At 37.9% G+C, this 19,666-nt stretch overlaps 1 protein-coding gene and 1 pseudogene across 5 annotated transcripts in view; both read right to left on the bottom strand.

The window, feature by feature from the left end:
- Positions 1 to 1,436: 1,436 nt before the first annotated feature.
- On the bottom strand, positions 1,437 to 2,229 carry LOC126082195 (60S ribosomal protein L7-like; annotated as a pseudogene).
- A 2,580-nt stretch (positions 2,230 to 4,809) lies between these two features.
- Positions 4,810 to 19,666, bottom strand: part of FAM83B (family with sequence similarity 83 member B) — a 94,764-nt gene continuing 79,907 nt past the window's right edge. For all 5 annotated transcript variants that reach the window (XM_049894494.1, XM_049894476.1, XM_049894486.1 and 2 more), the window contains one exon: positions 4,810 to 12,378. In XM_049894494.1, coding sequence (XP_049750451.1) covers positions 10,083 to 12,378 — 2,296 coding nt within the window. In that variant the 3' untranslated portion in view covers positions 4,810 to 10,082. The remainder of the gene's footprint in view (positions 12,379 to 19,666) is intronic.

The following is a 19,666-nucleotide window of genomic DNA, read 5'->3' as shown; positions in this document are numbered from 1 at the left end:
GGGGCTCAATTCACAAGGGAGATGTTTTTAATGTTTACATACTCCTATGAAGTATGGAGTCACTATGAGTCAGAATCGACTGGACGGCATCGGGTTTGGTTTCTATGAAGCAGAAAATATTATCATTTTTATTTAATATGAAGGAAACTAAGCACAAAGGAGTTCGGTGTGAAAAAACTGTCAGAAGATAGAAGTAGCATTCAGCATTTCACCTGAGCTGAGCTCTGTGCTCTTCTTTCTAGTCTTATTTTGTTTTATTTTAAAACAATGTCTTTTCTCATGACTAGAATGCAAAAATCTTTCAAAAATTTTCCTTTGGAAATCAAATGAGACCAGCATTTGTTCAGTCCCTTTTCTGTGTCAAGCTCTGTTAAAGCGCTTGATATAACGGTAAAAAAAAAAAAAAAAAAAAAAAATTGCTGTGCAGTTGATTCCAACTCGTAGTGACACTATAGGACAAAGTAGAACTGCCCCATAGAGTTTCTGAGGAGCACCTCGTGGATTCAAACTGCTGACCTTTTGGTTAGCAGACATAGCTGTTAACCACTAAGCCACAGGTTTTCCCTTGGTGTATCAGTGCTGTTTAATTTTGAATCACATGAAATATATTTCAAAAGATGCTCTTCAAAGCTAAATAAAATTTTTTTTCATATATATACAAAATATATAACAGGATCACCTCCTGTGTTTAAAAGAGCAACATTATATTCTGCTTGAGGGAGAAAAATGAGGCATCAAACTTCAAGTATTTGAGAATCTCCGTTTATGGAAACACATCCAGGTACCTTGTAGCTGAGCTGCATGGTAGATCCTTATAAACAAAAGGGTTATAAAATTTAGCAAATATTGTCATTTATTTTTAAGCAGTTATTAAAGTAAATTTTTGTAAAAAATAAAAATAAGCAAACATAAAGGTTGTCAATATCTTTATTCCTACAGCTAGGAAAAAAAAAAAAATTAAAGGCAAAATATCTCTATGTGCCCTGAGAGTTGTTTTCTAAAATAAATTCCTCAAGGCAGACATTTTTTCTACTATTTAAGCTAAACTACTGTTGAGTTTTTAAGACTTCAGGGGATATCTTTGGTTTAAGATTTGAAGATTATCTCAGAGCAGTAGTTTCAGGAGTTTATCCAGGCTCCATGGCTCCAGAAAGTCTGGAGTCAATGAGAATTTGAATTTTTGTTCTGAATTTTCTCCTTTTTGATCAGGATTCTTCTATAGAATCTTTGATCAAAACGTTCAGTAATAGTAGCTGGGCACCATCAGTTCTTCCGCTCTCATGGCCAAGGAGGCAGCTGTTCATGGAGAGAGTTAGACACACGTTCCATATTCCTCTGTTGCTCCAGGCAAATAGACACCAGTTGTCCTGCTTTTGATAGCCACTCTGCCTTGAGCATTAGGTTTTTTTTTTTTTTTTTTTCTATTTGAAAGTTACGGTTTTATTCACTGACCAGATTACAAAAATAATCACGGTAGACACCTTAGTTCATCCTTCTAATAAGCCTGTTGATCTGGTCTTCCCTGTTGCCAGCATCTCCACCTTCTACAAAATGGGTGGTCTTTTTCTTCATTCCACCTCGTGGAGAAGATAATTTGAAGGGCCACAGGAAGTTGTTTGCTTCTTTGAAGCGTTTCCCAACACTATAGATCTCATGAATCAGATCCTCCATGCAGATGATGCCATATTTACCAAGAGATCGTGCAATCAAAGTGCTATCTGTCAGGGCAATTTGCTTCTTATTGATCTTGCCATAACCACGCTTATAGATCAGTTCATTCACTGACTTCAGGTTTGGGTATCCCCACACAATATATGGTTCCACAATTCTCAGCATGTTAATTGAAGGCTTGTTGAGCTTAACAAAAGTGCTATTGAAGATCTGGCGAAGGCGAAGAAGCTGCAACACCTTTTGAACCTTTCGGCTCACACCATTGATACCTCTGATCCTGATAACAAATGCCAACTTGGGCTCTGCAGGTACATAGAAGTTGCCAGCTTTTCTTGCCATCCTAGCCATTCAAATTTCAGTCCTGTACATCTGCCTATATTCCTTGCGATAGTGCTTAGCCTTTTCATAGATAAGCTTCCTCCTTGCCTTTCAAAGCGTCTTTTGGGCAAACTTCTTTCTCAGGTGCTTGATCTTTAGTTCTGTGAAATTCCTTCTCTTTTTCTTAAGGGTTTCTGGCACATCAGGAACCTTCTTTTTCTTCTCTTCGGCACCGTCCATGGTTCCAACCAGAAAAAGAGGCATTAGGCTTTTTTCAGAACTATCTATGTGGAATCAAAGTGACAACTTGAAAGATTAGATAGGAACTTTAGGGGGCAGTGAGTTTATGTTAATGGGGGAGGAACAACTCAGAAAAGGAGGATGAGAATGGTCGCACAACCCTAAGAATGTAATCAGTGTCACTGAATTGTACATGTAGAAATTGTTGAATTGGTATATGTTTTGCTGTGTATATTCTCAACAGTAGCAACAACAAAATGTTTTTGCATTTTCATTTACCTCTTTCTAATGAAAGGGAAATAAAACCAAACCCATCGCTGTTGAGTCAATTCCAACTCATAGCAACCCTATAGGACAGAGCAGAACTTCCCTTAAGGTTCCCAAGAACAGTTGGTGGATTCGAACTGCCAACCTTTTGGTTAGGAGCTGAATGCTTAACCACTGAATGGACCACCAGGGCTCCCAATGAAAGGGAAATAGTGGAGACAATTCTGTGAAATTCACATTTTGGTGTGTTTTGTGTGTATGTTACACGTGGGACTTGCATTCTCTAGGCCATTCTAACTTGGTAAGAATAAAGGAATAATAAGTTCCCATCTATGTCAGTTCTATTGGAATTTAAGCATTCCCTTAATTCCCTACCAAATATTTTCTAAGAGTTTCCAGGGGGACTTACCCTCTCGGCTACCCCGTAGCAGCTGTTCTTTCCTGCCCTAACCCACTGTGGTAATGCTGTAAACATACTGCCAACACCCAAAGTGGCAGCCAATGTGCCTAACTGATGCCCAGCAGAGTCTGTGGTTGTTGCAGAAACATAAGCAGAGGCTGCTGCTGAAACGTGAGGCTGAGTGTCCAGATCCATCGTGAGGATGCCCATCTCTGCTGCTGGAGCTTTTAACACCTCACCTTCTCCCTGCACCATGGAGATTTTAGAGGAGCTCTTTTGCTGCAGACCTACTTTGGTTGATAATCTAAATAAGTCACACAAAATCACCGCTCCCTTCCCTCATGTGCTTATTGCTTTGACTTGAACTTGCGCAGCTCTACTTCAGGATGAATTCTTCATCAGGGGTTTCCTTTCCTTTAGACAAATATATCCTAGGAAGACCAGCCCCGCTAATCCTTTAGTGATGCTCAGGTCCCAGGGTAAACATGGCCGAAGTTTAACGTAGTCCCCCTAAAGAATTATACTACGCCTTTTACTACAAATGGTTATTGAGATATTTAAAAAGGGCATATTTTTAGTGTATGGATATTAACAGACTGCCGTATTCTAACTACAGCTAAGAAAAATGACTGTCTTCTTGCATCAAATATTTATCAGGTATTTCTTACGTGCACCCTTTGCTAGGAGCTAGGGGCATATCAAGACACAAGTTCAGAAAGACAGCCCTTAAGCAACATACAGATTTTTGCTGTCAATTTGGGTTATTCTTAAAACAGCCAAGAAAACTGGCTGGCAGCTTCTAATTAACCAGACATTCTCCTTTTCTCTTACATCAAAAGTCAATTGTAATCTACATGCTTGGGACAAATCAGGTACCCAGTATGAGTATTAAAAAAAAATGAATAAAAGAACCATATTGTTGAGAATAGATTATTATTAAGGGAGAAATGTCCAACTTAACACGTTACCATCTGTCTTTGTCAACTCAGAGGTAGTTTTCTATTTATATCTTGCTTGTTTCTCACTGCTTTTAGCTAATTCTACCTCATGTGATTTGTTTCCCCAGACAAGACACATACAGGTCCTCTTTAAGGCCCTTCCGTCCTTCTCTAGCCCAGTTACCTCAGGATGGCCTTTGACTCCTTAAATCAACTGAACCTACTATAAATTTCATTTGGGATGGCCATAAAAGTGAAGCCTTACCTATTTCCCTTACTATCCTCATTGAGCTAGATTTTTCTTAAGCCTCAGTATTTATGGTAAGTCAAAAAAAAAAAGTTCAAAATGTTTTATTATCATGCTTAACTACTTATAAATCACATTAGCTTTCTAAAGGACACTATTTTTAATCTCCAAAACAGTTTTTCAGCTATATCATAGCCTGTGGAATAATCTGTGATATAAGAAAATTTTTTTTTTCTTTAAGGAAAATGCATTTTGAGTTTTCAACAAGACTTTACTTAATTTAATGTCACTAATTGATCTAGTACAGATGTGCCCTTAGAATTTTTACTCAAACCAAAAGCTAGAAAGGTATATAAAAGTCAGTTACCACTTTTTTTTAAAGCAATAGATTTCTGTATTTTTGAAGTCAGTTTTTTAAAATTACTATATTCCAGTAGAAATAGAAATAGTGTATAAATTATTATAGAAAACATAATTGTTAATGTATAAATCTACATACACTAAATCTGTATACATTATTATATAAAATATAACTGCTAGTGAAAAGAGAACTGAATGTGTTTTAGAGATGATTTCAAAATTCATGGAAAAATATTTTAGAATATGTAAATGTCTATATTTCTGATTATAATAACTAGGTGAGAGAGTGAGCTTAAATGGAGAAACATAGGTTATGAAGATAAAAAATAAACAACTTACAACATATTGATGTTTGTACAAAATTATTTAATATTTTTTGTTGATCTAAAAACAAATGTTAATTTGGAAGATTATTTCTTTGCTAACATTACATGTATACAAAAAGTTGCCCCTTTGGTTTTATTATTTTATCCCTTTGCTTTAAATGTTCAAGAAACCAAATGATTTTGTGATAAAGATTTTTGCTTTTTTAACATGGTACACAGGTCACATGCAGTTACTGTGAGGCAATGATTTTACTTTATATTCCTTAGTCAAAGGCACGTTAAGAATCAACAGATAGTCTCAGAAGACTGAAGTCTGTAGAATAGTAGTTAAATAACCGCATAGATTGTCAGTAAGCCGAACGCAGCTAGAGTTCAACATTTTTCATTGCTTATCTGTATCACTCTAGACATCATCTCCATTAAACAAGATACTTGCTTCGCAAGTGAGACTCCCAACATATACCCACATCTCAACACACCACATCAGAGCTGTGCCTAACCCTGATCAGTACAATAGAGGAGCAGCATCAGTATGTTCAGGATACAGTCATTTAAACTTTTCTAAGGCCATCTGCCAAGAAATATTTGAAAAATTGTAAACATTTTCTTGAGTTTCTGCTTACACTACTTAAGAGTAAAAATTGCATTACCAAACGTTAATATGAAAGTACATCCAAGTGACATTGTATTTTCACCAATATTAACATGGGGAGAAAACCACGGAAAGTATATTGCCTAAAACTCTTACACTCAAGAAGTTTCGTAGTGTTAATTAAAAACTTCAAAACCTCTGAGTAGATTTTTTAAAAATCATGTACTTTTTCAGTCTTAACCCTGAGGAGTTTCCTGAGTCTAGGAACTTTGGGAAGTTATTATAAACAGATTTTGAGATACAGGTATTTTGGGAGGAATAAGAAATAGAAGGAAAACAATCAAAGAAAAAAAAAGCAGAGAATAAATCTGCTACGCTAAAGCATAACCTACCTATCAGATGCTGCTATACAAAAAGACAACAGGGTATTGCTTGTAATTAAACATGATTAAACCTCTGATCTTTATGAAATTTCAACTTTAAAGTTACATTGCTTTAAATTGCAGAGCTACCTAATGACAATTAGTCCATTATCCCCTCAACTATGGAAGATGTCTCATTTATTACTAACAAAGAATGGGCAATGGAAAAGTCAATCTAGTTTGGTTAACTGTGGGTTCAGAACTTTGGTAAGTAGGTACAGACTTATGGTGCAGAATTACAGAAATGAGTTTTGCTCAGAACAAAATGAATGATTTCTTCCATGCACTAATCCCCAATTCTAACACTTTTTAATCAACCGATAAAAAAAAAAAGACACTAAACTATAAATAGAGGGCAGTGGTGCTTCCGTATTAGAGTTCTCACCTTCCACGTGGGAAACCTGGTTCAATACCCAATCAATGCACCTCAAATGGAGCCACCACCTGTCTGTCAGTGAAGGCATGCGTGTTGCTATGATACCGAACAGGTTTTGGCAGAGCTTCCATTTTGACAGACTAGGAAGAAAAGCCTGGTGAACTACATCCAAAAAAATCAACCAATGAAAATCCTTTGGTTCACAATGGTCCAATCCCATTGTACACGGGTTGCCATAAGTCAGAGGCCAACTTGACAGCAACTAACAACCTATGAAGAACTTAACACTGCTAGTTCTAAAAACCAAAACAAGAAAAACTACTGCCATCAAGTCAATTCCGACTCATGGTGGTCCCCTGCATTAGAGTAGACCTGTTCCATAGGGTTTTCTTGGCTGTAATGTTTACAAAGGCAGACTGCCAGGCCTTTTTTCCACTGTGCAGCGGGGTGTGTTAGAACTGCAAATCTTTAGGTTAATAATTGAGCAGAAACTATTCCCACCACCCAGGAACCCTTCTAAAAAGTAATCCACTGACAATTAGAAAATTTTATCTTATTGAACTGAATTCCTTGTCTGATTATAAGAAAAGCATATTCCAAAGGTTACTTTTTAAGAAAACAAGTTTTCTATAAACATACTTGAGGGTCAATGAAAAAGAGGAAGACTGTTGATGAAATGGATTGACACAGTGACTGTACCAATGGGCTCAGACATAACAATGACTGTGAGGATGGCACAGGAACGGGCAGTGCTTTGTTCTGTTTTACATAGGGTCTCTGTAACTCGGAACCGACTTGACGGCACCTAATAACAACGATAATATAAATATACTTGGCTACCTTACCTGGGATGAATGGCTGCTCTCAGAGCTTTATTTTCAATGCTATTAATTTATTAGGAAGTATGCAAAATTTCCCGTCTATTTCACTCAACTTTCCAAGACAATAAAATTTCATGCCGCAGTACTTGGGATGTTCATTTGTTATAAACATCCCAAGTCTTAAAACCCACTTTTACGAATGATATAAAACTGAGTATTATATTCCAAATTAGTGTTTATAAAATGCTGATCCTATATTCACCAAACACAAACAAAATCCACTGCTGTCAAGTTGATTCTGGCTCATAATGACACTACAGGACAGAGTAGAACTGCCCCACAGAGTTTCTAAGGCTGTAAATACTTACAGAAGCAGACTGCCACATCTTTCTCCAGTGGAATGGTTGGTGGGTTCAAACCACCAACCTTTTTTTGGTTGGTAGCAGAGCACTTTAACCACTGCACCGCCAGTTACTGGTTATATATACAGTTACTGGTATATTTCTCCAAGTTTTAAAGAGAGAATGAGTGAAAGAGACAAGTACTTTCAAGATTTCTCAAAGAATAGTGGAGTAGAAGCCAGCAAGGTATGGTGTGGTTGCTGTTGTTAGGTGCCATCGAGTCTTTTCCAACTCATAGCAACCCCATGTAACAGAGCAGGACTGCACCACAGGATTTTCTTGGCTGTAATCTTTATGGAAGCAGATTGCCAGGTCTTTCTCCCAAGGGGCTGCTGAGTGGGTATAGTATAAACAAATATATAGGCGTTAGTGGTCAAACCCCAGTTCTGCCAATTCAGAGCTGTGTAACTCTTGGAAAATCACTTAACTACTCTGAGACTCAGTTTTCCCGTTTGCAGAGAGTAGGTGCTTACCTCACAGAGTTACTGTGAATATTCAATGGCATAATATACTTAACGATGAGGTCATTTTCCCTCTACCTAGTTTCCTGACCTAACAGACTCCTTTCTCTGTCACACAAGCCCAGAAAGCAGATTACAACTCAATTCTGTTTCTCTTTCCCTTCCTCTCATTGTAACAGGTCAACAGCAAGGAGGTCAAAATGGCTGCCTAGCGATTAAAACTAACTCTCCTAGTTACATTCTGAAATTAATTTCACTTTAATTCCCTAATCTCATCTACTAAAATTAATGTAAGCCTTTGTGCCTCCTTATTGTCTGGTGAAATTCAACTAAATCTTTTTTGTCTAATTGCTGTTGAGTCAGGAAACAAACATTTTCTCGCTTAATCCTCACCAGATTGGGTGAGGCAGGCATTGAACCCATTTGGGAGGTAAGGTGATGAGACAGAATATTACATACACTTTCGAATCAATACTTATTTGTTATGTGATCTGGGATATTACCTCTCTGAGTATCACTTATCAACTCAATTACTACCTACAGAGAGGACAATGATACAAAATAGTGTGGGTATATTTTTTAGCTCACTACCTGGTCTACCATAAATGTTCAATAAATGCCAGGTTTGCTTTTCCCTACTGTCATGTTTTCTCCTGTCATGTTTCTTCTTATATACTGTGGAAAACTATCTTAATGACATAGATATCATTTTAATGCTATTATTTTAATGACATAGATATTAATATTTGACTGAATCATGACTTTTTAAAAGAATAATGTTCTGCCCTATATAGCAGCTTTGTTATTGTTGCTGTCCAGTCAATTTTGGTTCACAGTAACCCCATGTGACAGGGTAGAACTGTTCCACAGGGTGTTCTTGGTTGTAATCTTTACAGGAGCAGTTTGCTAGGTCTTTCTCCTGCAGAGCCACTGGGTGGATTCAGTCAACCTTCCAGTTAGTAGCCAACCACTTAACTACTGCACCACCAGACTTAGAAAGTGTTAAAAAATATATTTAAAGTATTGTAGAAATCACATTTCTCAAATGATACATTGTTTCTTAAATTCTGTTCTTTGTGAATGAAGCAAATCCAAGTTAAAATCTTTGTAATGGATATGGAAATTTTATTTTATTACTCTAAGAAAGGCAAAAGGTATCTTACAGTCTGAATATAATCAGCAAATTAAGATGCCCTTTGCTGTTTTTAGAAGGATTTAAATCCTTCTACCTGGATCCACAGTAATGGAGGAACTAGGCCAGGTACCACTTCTCATTTTCAGTCCTGTACTCTTATGAAAACACAGTGCAGTCATAACCATATTTGGCACAGCTTGGAAAAGAACAAAGAACTTTGCAAGCAAAACACCTAAGCACTGCCATGTTAATCTAAGACAAACATTTATGCAGGAATTTATATTTCCAAATATATCTACGTTAGAGATAAAACATGTTATATATCAGGTTTTCCAAATTCCTGCTGACTTGCTATACATTTGGAGCAAGGAAATACTGTAAAAGTTTGGCAGCCGACAGGTAAGTGGAGTACAGGCTAGCTGGGTTTAGAGTGGAAAGAATCATGTCCAGGATGATTTTAAAAGGAATCAGGTAAATAAATTCCAGTGATGTACTACCTGAGGCTGATACTTTGCAAACACTTTAGGCAAAAAAAAAAGTGCTGAGCTATGTAATTTAAATTGCACCTCTGGTACCAAACCAGTTGCATGTGCTCCATGGGAATATTCATATGTTAATGATACATAACAAGTTTTCCAGTAGAATTTAATTAAAAACAAAAAAGACTTCTTCCCACTTTCTTGTACTTTCGAAGATATTAAAAACACCATAAAGACATAAAAGGCCACTGATACTGTTATGGATCCTTTTTTAAAAGAAAAGAACTTGGGAATGAATGGTTAAAACCCATATCCTCTCCACTAAAATTCCTTTTTAAGACTTAAAAAGGTCTTCAGTTTGAAGAAAACATTACTTTCTTTTTTTTTACTGTTACCATTTAAAAATCATGTTACTTTGAGAGAAGCTCCATTTGTAGTGTAATTACATACCACTAACTTATCACACAGTACTGTACATTAATACACTCCTGAACATATACATCATATCTAATTTCTGCCATTACAGAAACCTATTGGCACATTACAAAAACTGTCCAGAGTGCTCTTTGGATAAATATTTACAACATATTCATTTTGTATTTTAATAATCATTTAAAATTATGGTTTTTCATTTATTTTTGTGTATGAAGTTTCCAAACTTTTGCATAAATCCTCGAAACTTCTTTTCATTTGGCTGATATGAGCGATAAACGCCACTGTTGTAATTAAGCAATGGGCTGGACCTGCCATAATTGTTGCTCATAGTAGAGGATTTTATTTCTGGGCAGTGTATATTGGTATTTGACAAGTTGCGTGTTGGCTGAATAGAGCTCTCAATCTTACAAAAAGGCTCAAAACGACTGTAAACTCGCCGATCCATTGAATGAGTTCTTAGAAGCTCACTGGGATTCGACCTTGGGAAAGATGATCTTTCAGGAGCAGCAGCTGCGTTAATCTCCCTTGAGTCTCGGTATTGGATCTGTTCAGTGTTAAATCTTGGGGCAGAGGCATCCCCTGCCCTTTCCAAGAACTTGCTTTCAGCTGGAGCTGGAGAATGTATTATTTTATTACTTTCATCTGATGGAGAATTTATCCCCTGAGATGAGCTAATTGTTACATCTTCCTTACTCTTGTTGAGGCTCCCTTGAGAGTTTGATGAGGAAGAATGTTTCCTTCTAGGAGATGAATCAACTTTTGTCTCTGATTTTTTGGGTTTTTGATTCTCTTCACCTTCAGAAACTAAAGTATCAGAACTACTACACATTCTATAAAAGGCAGGTGCTTTATTTTTGGATAGATTTTCCTTCTTTTCTGGGGTAAGGCTAAGTAATGACCTTAACTTCTGAGATCCCTTTTTCAAAAAATTTGGAGAACCCTTAACCTCCTTCTTTGAAGTGAGTTCTTTGTTGGACTCCTCTTTATTCACATCAAGCAAAGCAGCAACGGAAACTGACTTGGGAGTAGTGCTACTCGGAGGGTCTCTCTTGACAACTTCATCATCATCCTCCATGTTACGGGTCACATTGTGCATGCTTTTACAACTTATCAGTAAATCCTCCTTGGGTTTTTCTGGTTGTCTAACTTGATTCCTTGTAAGTGTACTATATACATAGTGCTTACTATTTCCATGATCCAAATTGCCTTTTGTGTGGTCAAAGAATGGGAAACTTCGCCTTTTAAGCAGATTCTCATTTTGTTGGTTCTTCAGATTTTCTGTTTGCTTATTTGCACCCAAGGTTGTATATATATAGTTGTCGGACTCTGAATGACCATTTGTAGTATGGTTTAAGACTGGTGAGTGGTTTTCGGGAACTTGTAAGGTATGCATTTTTGGTACCTCTGAGTGCAATGGGAGCATGGGGACTGAGTCTGACACGGCTTTGTCTGCCAAATGCTCTACAATTGTGGGGGTGTCTGGGACCTCGTTAGATGCATTACTTCCCTGAGAACCAATGATTGTTGAATTTGAGGATTCAGTTGTACAACTGTTAACTTCTTGCTGCTCAGGTAAAGTTGGTTTAAACACAAATGATGAACGAAGCCGAGAATGAGTATAAAGGGCATTGGCTTTCAAATTCTCAGAACCATCATAGCCCTCAAAATGGTCACCCAGAGCTGACCCATTTGAATCAGGTGCAGCCTCTGAATGATCATTTAAGTAGGATTCAATTCTCCAGTTACGCAGGAATGACTTTGTGGTATGTTCAAGGGTTGGCATTCGTTGTTGCAAAAAGCGAACATGATTATCTGTTCCATTAAAAGACCTCCGCACATTGGAATTTCTTTCTGCAAGATTTGTTGTTTTTCTCTGGGCAAGCCGATCAGCAAAACTCTGGGCAGGTGTGTTACGGTGGCTTGTGTAGCCTCCCCGTGATGATGATGCCACACTGAGACTATCTGAAGGCCTTTTCCAATTACTGGGTGGATTATTGGTTCGATTCAGAGCCCTGTTAAGCAACAGGTATGGCACTGTTTCTGGTTGTTCCCCAGCATAACTATGTCTTTTCCAGTTTTCATTTAACTGACTGGGTTGATGCTGACGCATTGTATTTGGACCGTTAAAATTTGGAACAAAATGAGGTTTGTATCTAAGATTCCTTATGTTATACTTGTCATGGTCATTTAGAGTATATATCCCTCTGTTTTTGAAGTAACTGGAATCTAGTTTGTGAATATTGTCTTGTCTACCAAAAAGATTTCTTTGGCTGGAAACGGAAGCTAGTGAAGACACTGCATGCTGGTAAATGCCATTCTCCCAGAGGGCTTTGCCATGTTTCACCCTTACAGATTCTTCCTGAGCAAATGAACTGGGCACACAGGATCTGGCATAGAGGGTTCTAAATTCTTCATCAAAGGATTCAACGAGTTGTCCTGTGATAATCTGAACCATGCTGAGGTGAGCTTTTTCAAATGACCACATGTAGCTGAAGAAAAAAAAAAAAAGGAAAATTTTAATATTGCTAAGTTAAAAGGTAGATGATGATACATAATTTGCCTTAAAAAAGTCTCATTTAATGTCAACAAGAGAGTACATTTGTTTTCTCTGGCTAATACAATTTAGAACCACTTCAATCATTTGGTTACATGTGTCTCTTCACCTCAATATTCATATTTTAAATACATATCCATATTTCAAATAACAAAACAACTATATTCGAGCTTGAATCCACCCATACTTTCTTATATTCCAAAGAACCCCTAAGAAAAGCTTGATGTGCCTTTTGCGTTTCTGCCTACCATGTTTTTATGGAATACAAAATGATACTATATTTCACAGATGGCATCCTGGAGGGGTGTAGAAAAGCCAGTATCGGAGGAAAAGTGGAAAGACCTGGCTTCTGCTGAGCTACGCGGCCACATGAGCTCAGGCTTCAGTTTCCTCTTTTCCAGAATGAGGACACGGACAGCAAAATAGCTACAATTACTTCTAATTCTAACATGATATAATGCTAAATACGTCTCTGCTATTTCATGCATTTTAAGAATGCTGACGCCTTCAAAATGTTATCTCTGTGGCTTAATAAACGTAATTTAGGGTGCCAGGAGCTATAAACAGAGAGATGACTTGTGGGCACCAGCCTCAGGCACTAAAGGGCAGAGTTCACTCTATTCAGTGTACACAGGATTGTAAATTTAGTCCCCACAAACTACACCAGTCATAATGCCAATCACAGTCTTTTAATATAATAACACAATGTCTAGAAAATTAAAGTTTGTAATTACCATACAGTACTTTATGTAACTTCCAGTCCCTTTCCTAGAAGTTAGAGTTCATTGCTATTTTGAAATATCATATCAAATTTAAATCTAAGCTTTGAAAACCTAGTATAATGTAATACACAAAGTCACTGAGCTGTAAAGAAATGAATTTGTAGTATGCTATATGTCAAGTAATATAATGGCACAAAAGAAAAGATGGGAGACATTCTCTACAATGAAGAACCTTACTGTTTATACAGAGATGACAATAATGCAGGCAGATAAAATTTAAAGAGTTTAAAGAGTAATAATTTATAATTCATAAAATACCATAAGCAACAGTGTGCATTTTAAAAATCTTGTTATTCTTACATGCTTAATTTTATCTAGTATGCCTACTGAATGCATGGTATGAGAAGAATATTTACTAGATGTTCTTTATGTGCACATGTGTGGGCCAGCAGGCTGTTATCAAAATAAATGGTAAAAAAGTGATCACTAAAGGAATTTTCAGTTCAACTGAAGATAGGTCTCTAATGTATATAAATACAAAATATGTGGGAAACATTAGGAAAAGGAATGAATAGTTACCAAGTATGAGAAAATCCCTAGGAGTTTAGCTGTGTTCTGAAAGAGACTAAATGCCCAGAAGTTTGGAAAAGAAAGGTGTAGGAGGGTCAATTTGTACTGAAGAAGAAACATATGGAATAGGCAAAGAAGTAATAATGGCTGTTTTGTCTGAATATAGAAAACGGATTATATGTGGTTGGAGTAAAGAAGCTATAAAAAAAAGACTGATGAATTAGTGGGAAAAATCTTGCAAGCAAAGCTGAGAGTTTGTGTAGGATTTGTTTCCAAATTTAATGAATTATAATGAAAACAGGAGCCCCTGGGTGGCAAAAACAGTTAAGCGCTTGACTACTAGTCAAAAGGTTGGCAGTTTGAACCCACCCAGAGGCACCTCTGAAGACAGGCCTGGCAGTGTGCTTCCAAAAGGTCTCAACCCTGAAAACCCTATTGAGTAGTTCTACTCTGCACACATGGGGTCAACATGAGTTGTAATCAACTTGATGGCAACTAATAACAACAACATAATGAAAAGACATGTTTAAGGAATTTATTTATTTTTCTAGTAAATAAATAAATTTATTACAAATAGCTACATAAGGAGTCCTGGTGGCACAGTAGTTAAGTGTTTGGCTGCTAACCAAAGTGCTTGGCCGCTAACCAAAAAGTTAGCAAATCAAACCCACCTGCACCTCCATGGAAGAACGACACAATAGTCTGCTTCTGTAAACTTTGTTGTCGGTAGGTGCCATCCAGTTGATTCCAACTCAGAGTGACCCTACGTTCATTACTGCGTCATCCTCACAATCATTTTTATGCTTGAGTCCATTATTACAGCCACTGTGTCAATCCAACTCATTCAGGGTCTTTCTTCTTTTTCGCTGACCCTCTACTTTACACCACGCATGATGTCCTTCTCCATGGACTGATCCCTCCTGATAACGTGGCCAAAGTATGTGCATTCTTGCTTCTAAGGGGCATTTTGGCTATCCTTCTTCCAAGACAGATTTGTTCGTTCTTTTGGCAGTTCATGGTATATTCAATATTCTTCGCTAACACCAAAATGCAAAGGCATCAATTCTTCTTCAGTCTTCCTTATTCATTGTCCAGCTTTCCCATGCACATGAGCAGACTGAAAACACCATGGCCTAAGTCAGGCCCACCTTAGTCTTCGAGGTGACATCTCTGTCTTTTAACACTTTAAAGCAGTCTTTTGCAGCAGATGTGCCCAGAGAAACGCATCGTTTGACTTCTTGACGGCTGCTTGCATGGGTGTTGATTGTTGATCCAAGTAAAATGAAATTCTTGACAACTTCAATCTTTTCTCCGTTTATCATGATGTTGCTTATTGGTCCATTTGTGAGGATTTTTGTTTTCTTTACGTTGAGGTGTAATCCATACTGAAGGCTGTAGTCTTTGATCATCATCAGTAAGTGCTTCAAGTTCTCTTCACTTTCAGCAAGCAAGGTCATGTCATCTTTGCAATGCAGGTTGTTAATGAGTCTTCCTCCAATCTTGATGCCTTGCTCTTCTTCATAGAGTACAGCTTCTCTGATTCTTTGCTCAGCATACAGACTGAATAAGGATGGTGAAAGGATACAACCCTGACACACACCTTTCCTGACTTTAAACCATGCAGTATTTCCTTGTTCTGTTTGAATGAATGACTATCGCTTAATCTATGTACAGGTTCCTCATGAGCACAATTAAGTGTTCTGGAATTCCCATTCTTCACAATGTTATCCATGGTTCGTTATGATCCACACAGTCAAATTCCTTCCCATAGTCAATAAAACACAGATAAACGTCTTTCTGGTATTCTCTGCTTTCAGCCAGGATCCATCTGACATCAGCAATGATATCCCCTGTTTCATGTCCTCTTCTGAATCCGGCTTGAATTTCTGGCAGTTCCCTGTAAATATACTGCTGCAGCCACTTTTGAATGATCTTTAGCAAAATTTTACTTGGGTGTGATATTAATGATACTGTTCAGTAATTTCTGTATTCGATTGGCTCACCCTTCTTTGGAATAGGCATAAATATGGATCTCTTCCAGTCGGTTGGTCAGGAAGCTGTCTTCTAATTTCTTGGCATAGACAAATGAGCACTTTCAGCCCTGCATATGTTTGTTGAAATATCGCAATTGGTATTACATCAGTTCCCAGAGCCTGGTTTTTTTGTCAATGCCTTCAGTGCAGCTTCCAGCTCTTCCTTCAGTACTATCAGGTCCTGATCATACGCTACCTCCTGAAATGGTTGAACGTTGACCAATTCTTTTTGGTATAATGACTCTGTGTATTTCTTCCACTTTCTTTTGATGCTTCCTGCGTCATTTAATATTTTCCCCGTAGAATCCTTAAATATTGCAATTTGAGGGTTGAATTTTTCTTCAGTTCTTTCAGCTTGAGAAATGTCGAGTGTGTTCTTCCCTTTTGGTTCCCTAACTCCAGGTCTTTGCACATGTTATTATAATACTTTACTTTATCTTCTGGAGCTGCCCTTTGGTATTTTCTGTTCAGCTCTTTTACTTCATCATTTCTTCCATTTGCTTTTGCTGCTCAGCATTCAAGAGCAAGTTTCAGAGTCTCTTCTGACATCCATTTTGGTCTTTTCTTATTTTCCTGTCTTTTTAATGACCTCTTGCTTTCTTCATGTATGATGCCCTTTAAGTTATTCCACAACTTGTCTGGTCTTCAGTCATTAGTGTTCAAGTGTCAAATCTATTCTTGAGATGGTCTCTAAATTCAGGTGGGATGCACTCAAGGTCGTACTTTGGCTCTCGTGGACTTGTAATTTTCTTCAGCTTCAACTTGAACTTGCATATGAGCAACTGATGGTCTGTTCCGCAGCCGACCCCTGGCCTTGTTCTGACTGATGATATTGATTTTTTCCATCATCTCTTTCCACAGATGTAGTCGATTTCATTTCTGCATATTCCATCTGTGAGGTTACCGTTTACAGTATATAATCACCGTTTATGTTGGTGAAAAAAGGTATTCATAATGAAGAAATCAATGGTTTTGCAAAATTCTATCATGCGATCTCCGGCATCGTTTCTACTACCAAGGCCACATTTTCCAACTACTGCTCCTCCTTCTTTGTTTCCAACTTTCGCATTCCAATCACCAGTAATTATGAATGCAACCTGATTACGTGTTCTATCAATTTCAGATGGCAGAAGTTGGTAAAAATATTCTATTTCTTCATCTTTGGCCTTAGTGGTTGGTGCATAAATTTGAATAACAGTCGTATTAACTGGTCTTCCTTGTAGGCATATGGATATTATCCTGTCACTGACAGCATTGTACTTCAGGATCTGTCAAACAGACAGATCTATCTGTAAACATTATAGCCTTGGAAACCCTATGGGATAGTTCTACTCTGTCCTATAGAGTTGCTATGAGTCAGAATTGACTTGATGGCAATGGGTTTGTTTGTAATATACTCTTGAAAGATGAGAGATTAAATTTACTATGAAGAGTAATGTGACTGGAATAAAGTGCTAAGAGCCCAAACCAGAATTGAAATTGGATAATAAGGAAAAATGTTGAGCCAAACAAGAAGAAAGAATCTCATAATTGACGGCTATACCAAGAAAAAGCAAACCCTCTGCCATTGAGTCGATTTCGACTTATAGCGACCCTATAGGATAAAGAGTGTAATGGCTGCATATGATTTCCAAGGAGTGCCTGCCTGGTGGATTCGAACCGCTGGCCTTTTGGTTAGCAGCCACAGCTCTTAATGACTACGCTGCCAGGGTTTTCAAATGATATCTATAACAACCAAACTCATTGCCACTGAGTTGATTCCGACTCATAGTGACCATACAGGCCCTACAGGACAGAGCAGAACTGCCCCATAGGGTTTCGAAAGAGTGCCTCGTGGATTCAAACTGCTGACCTTTTGGTTAGTAGCCATAGCTCTTAACCACTATGCCACCAGTGTTTCCAATGATGTCTATTGGTACGAAATAAAAATAAACCCCAAGTATTGAGCTTAAGAAACTGAAAAGATAAGGATATGTTATGTGTGAATGTGTGGCAGTTGGAAAAGGTACCTTGCTTTAGTCAGTCAGAAAATAATATTATTGTGGTATAATTTCAGGTAACAAGAAGACAGCTGATTGGATATTTTCAATAAGTAAATCTGAGAAACTGGACATATGCTTCAGGGTTTGGGGATGAATACTCATGTTTCTCTGTCTCCCTAGCTGATCTATATCATCTATATGCTGGAAACGCTAGCGGTGCAGTGGTTAAGTGCTACAGCTGCTAACCCAAAGGCTGGCAGTTCAAATCCACCAGGTGCTCCTTGGAAACTCCATGGAGCAGTTCTACTCTGTCCTATAGGGTCGCTATGAGTCAGAACTGACTCTACAGCAACGGGTTTGGTTTTTTTGGTCTTATATGCTGGTAACCTCTAAATCTGTATTTACAGTGCTGATCACTTCCTTATCTCTAAAATCAATGCCCAATCTCTACTTGCAATTTTAACGGGCATTTCAAACCTATTATGATCAGTTCCTAAGCCTTCATCCACTGCTCCCTCTTCCCCATCCTGTTTTTCCCACTCTTACTTAGTCGTAGCTCCACCACCTTCCCAACTGATGAAGACAAAAAACAAGGAGTTGTCTTTGAATGTTCTCTTTCCCAGGACTAATTGGAGTCAATAGGTCCTGTTGACTCTAATTCTAAAACCTACCACAAATCTCTACTGTCCTGCAATCATCCTAGTCTGAAGCACAATCATTTAAAAGGGTTTCTGGCTTCCTCATTTGTCCATTTTTCAATTGATGCAGCAGCGGAGTGATCTTTTCAAAATATAAATTGGACCATATCATACTCTTAACAAAGAATTCTCCATTTTGTTTAAAATAAAATTCAAACTCCTTACTTGGCCTAAAAGAATAACTTCCTGTGTACTTTTAAGTTCCACCCAGGCTAACTCTCCCCTTGCCCAGTGTGCCAAACTGGACTTCCCTCAGTCTCTCAGATACTGTCTTAAGGCCTTTGCGCTAGCTGTTCCCTCTGCAATGCTTTTCTTTCCTCTGATAGTTCCTGGCTAGCTTCCTTTTGCCAGTCAGGTTTCAATATAGTTGCTACCTCCTTAGAGAGGATGTTTGTGACCACTCAACTCCAAATGTGTACCTAATCATGCCTTATCATATTTCCCTGCTCTAATTCCTTCAGTCTCACTTATTACTATCTGATATTCTCTTCTTTCTGTATTGATTCCTTTGTTAATCATTGGTATCCACTGCCCACTAAAGCTCCCTTGGCTCAAGGCTCTTGTCTTCTTTGTTTGGGCTGTATCTCCAGGGAGCTGGAACAGTGCTTGGCATATTTTGGCACTTAAAAATATTTGCTGTGATTAAAGAAATGAGCATATAAATGAACTTTTACTATGAAAGACAAAGAAGAATAAAAGGCAGAGATGTTTATGTTGGTTATTATTATACCTGCTGCTATTGAGTCGATTGAGACTCATAGGAGAGGGTAGAATTGCCTCATAGGGCTTTCAAGGAGCAGGTGGTGGATTTGAACTGCCAACCTTTTGGTTAGCAGCCGTAGCTATTAACCACTGTGCCACCAGGGCTCCAAATGACTTATAAAAACCAAAAACAAAACCTGTTGCCATCGAGTCGATTCTGACTCATAGTGAGCCTATAGGAAAGAGTAGAACTCCCTCATAGAGTTTCCAAGGAGCACTTGGTGGATTCCAACTGCCGACCCTTTGGTCAGCAGCTGTAGCGCTTAACTACTACACCACCAGGGTTTCCAAATGGCTTATGAGAATAGAAATTTATGTTGGTAGAAAGTATAAAAGATTTTCATTAAATCTGGATTACCATGCATTTTCTTCCCTATACCCCACTAAAAAGATAGAAAGGGACAATAAAGGCAGCAGCGTAGGACATATTTCTCCTCAACTACCATACGTCTAAGA

Source organism: Elephas maximus, chromosome 1 (genome assembly GCF_024166365.1).
Source record: "Elephas maximus indicus isolate mEleMax1 chromosome 1, mEleMax1 primary haplotype, whole genome shotgun sequence".
Classification (NCBI taxonomy): Eukaryota; Metazoa; Chordata; class Mammalia; order Proboscidea; family Elephantidae; genus Elephas; species Elephas maximus.
This window is presented reverse-complemented; position numbering and strand designations above follow the sequence as displayed.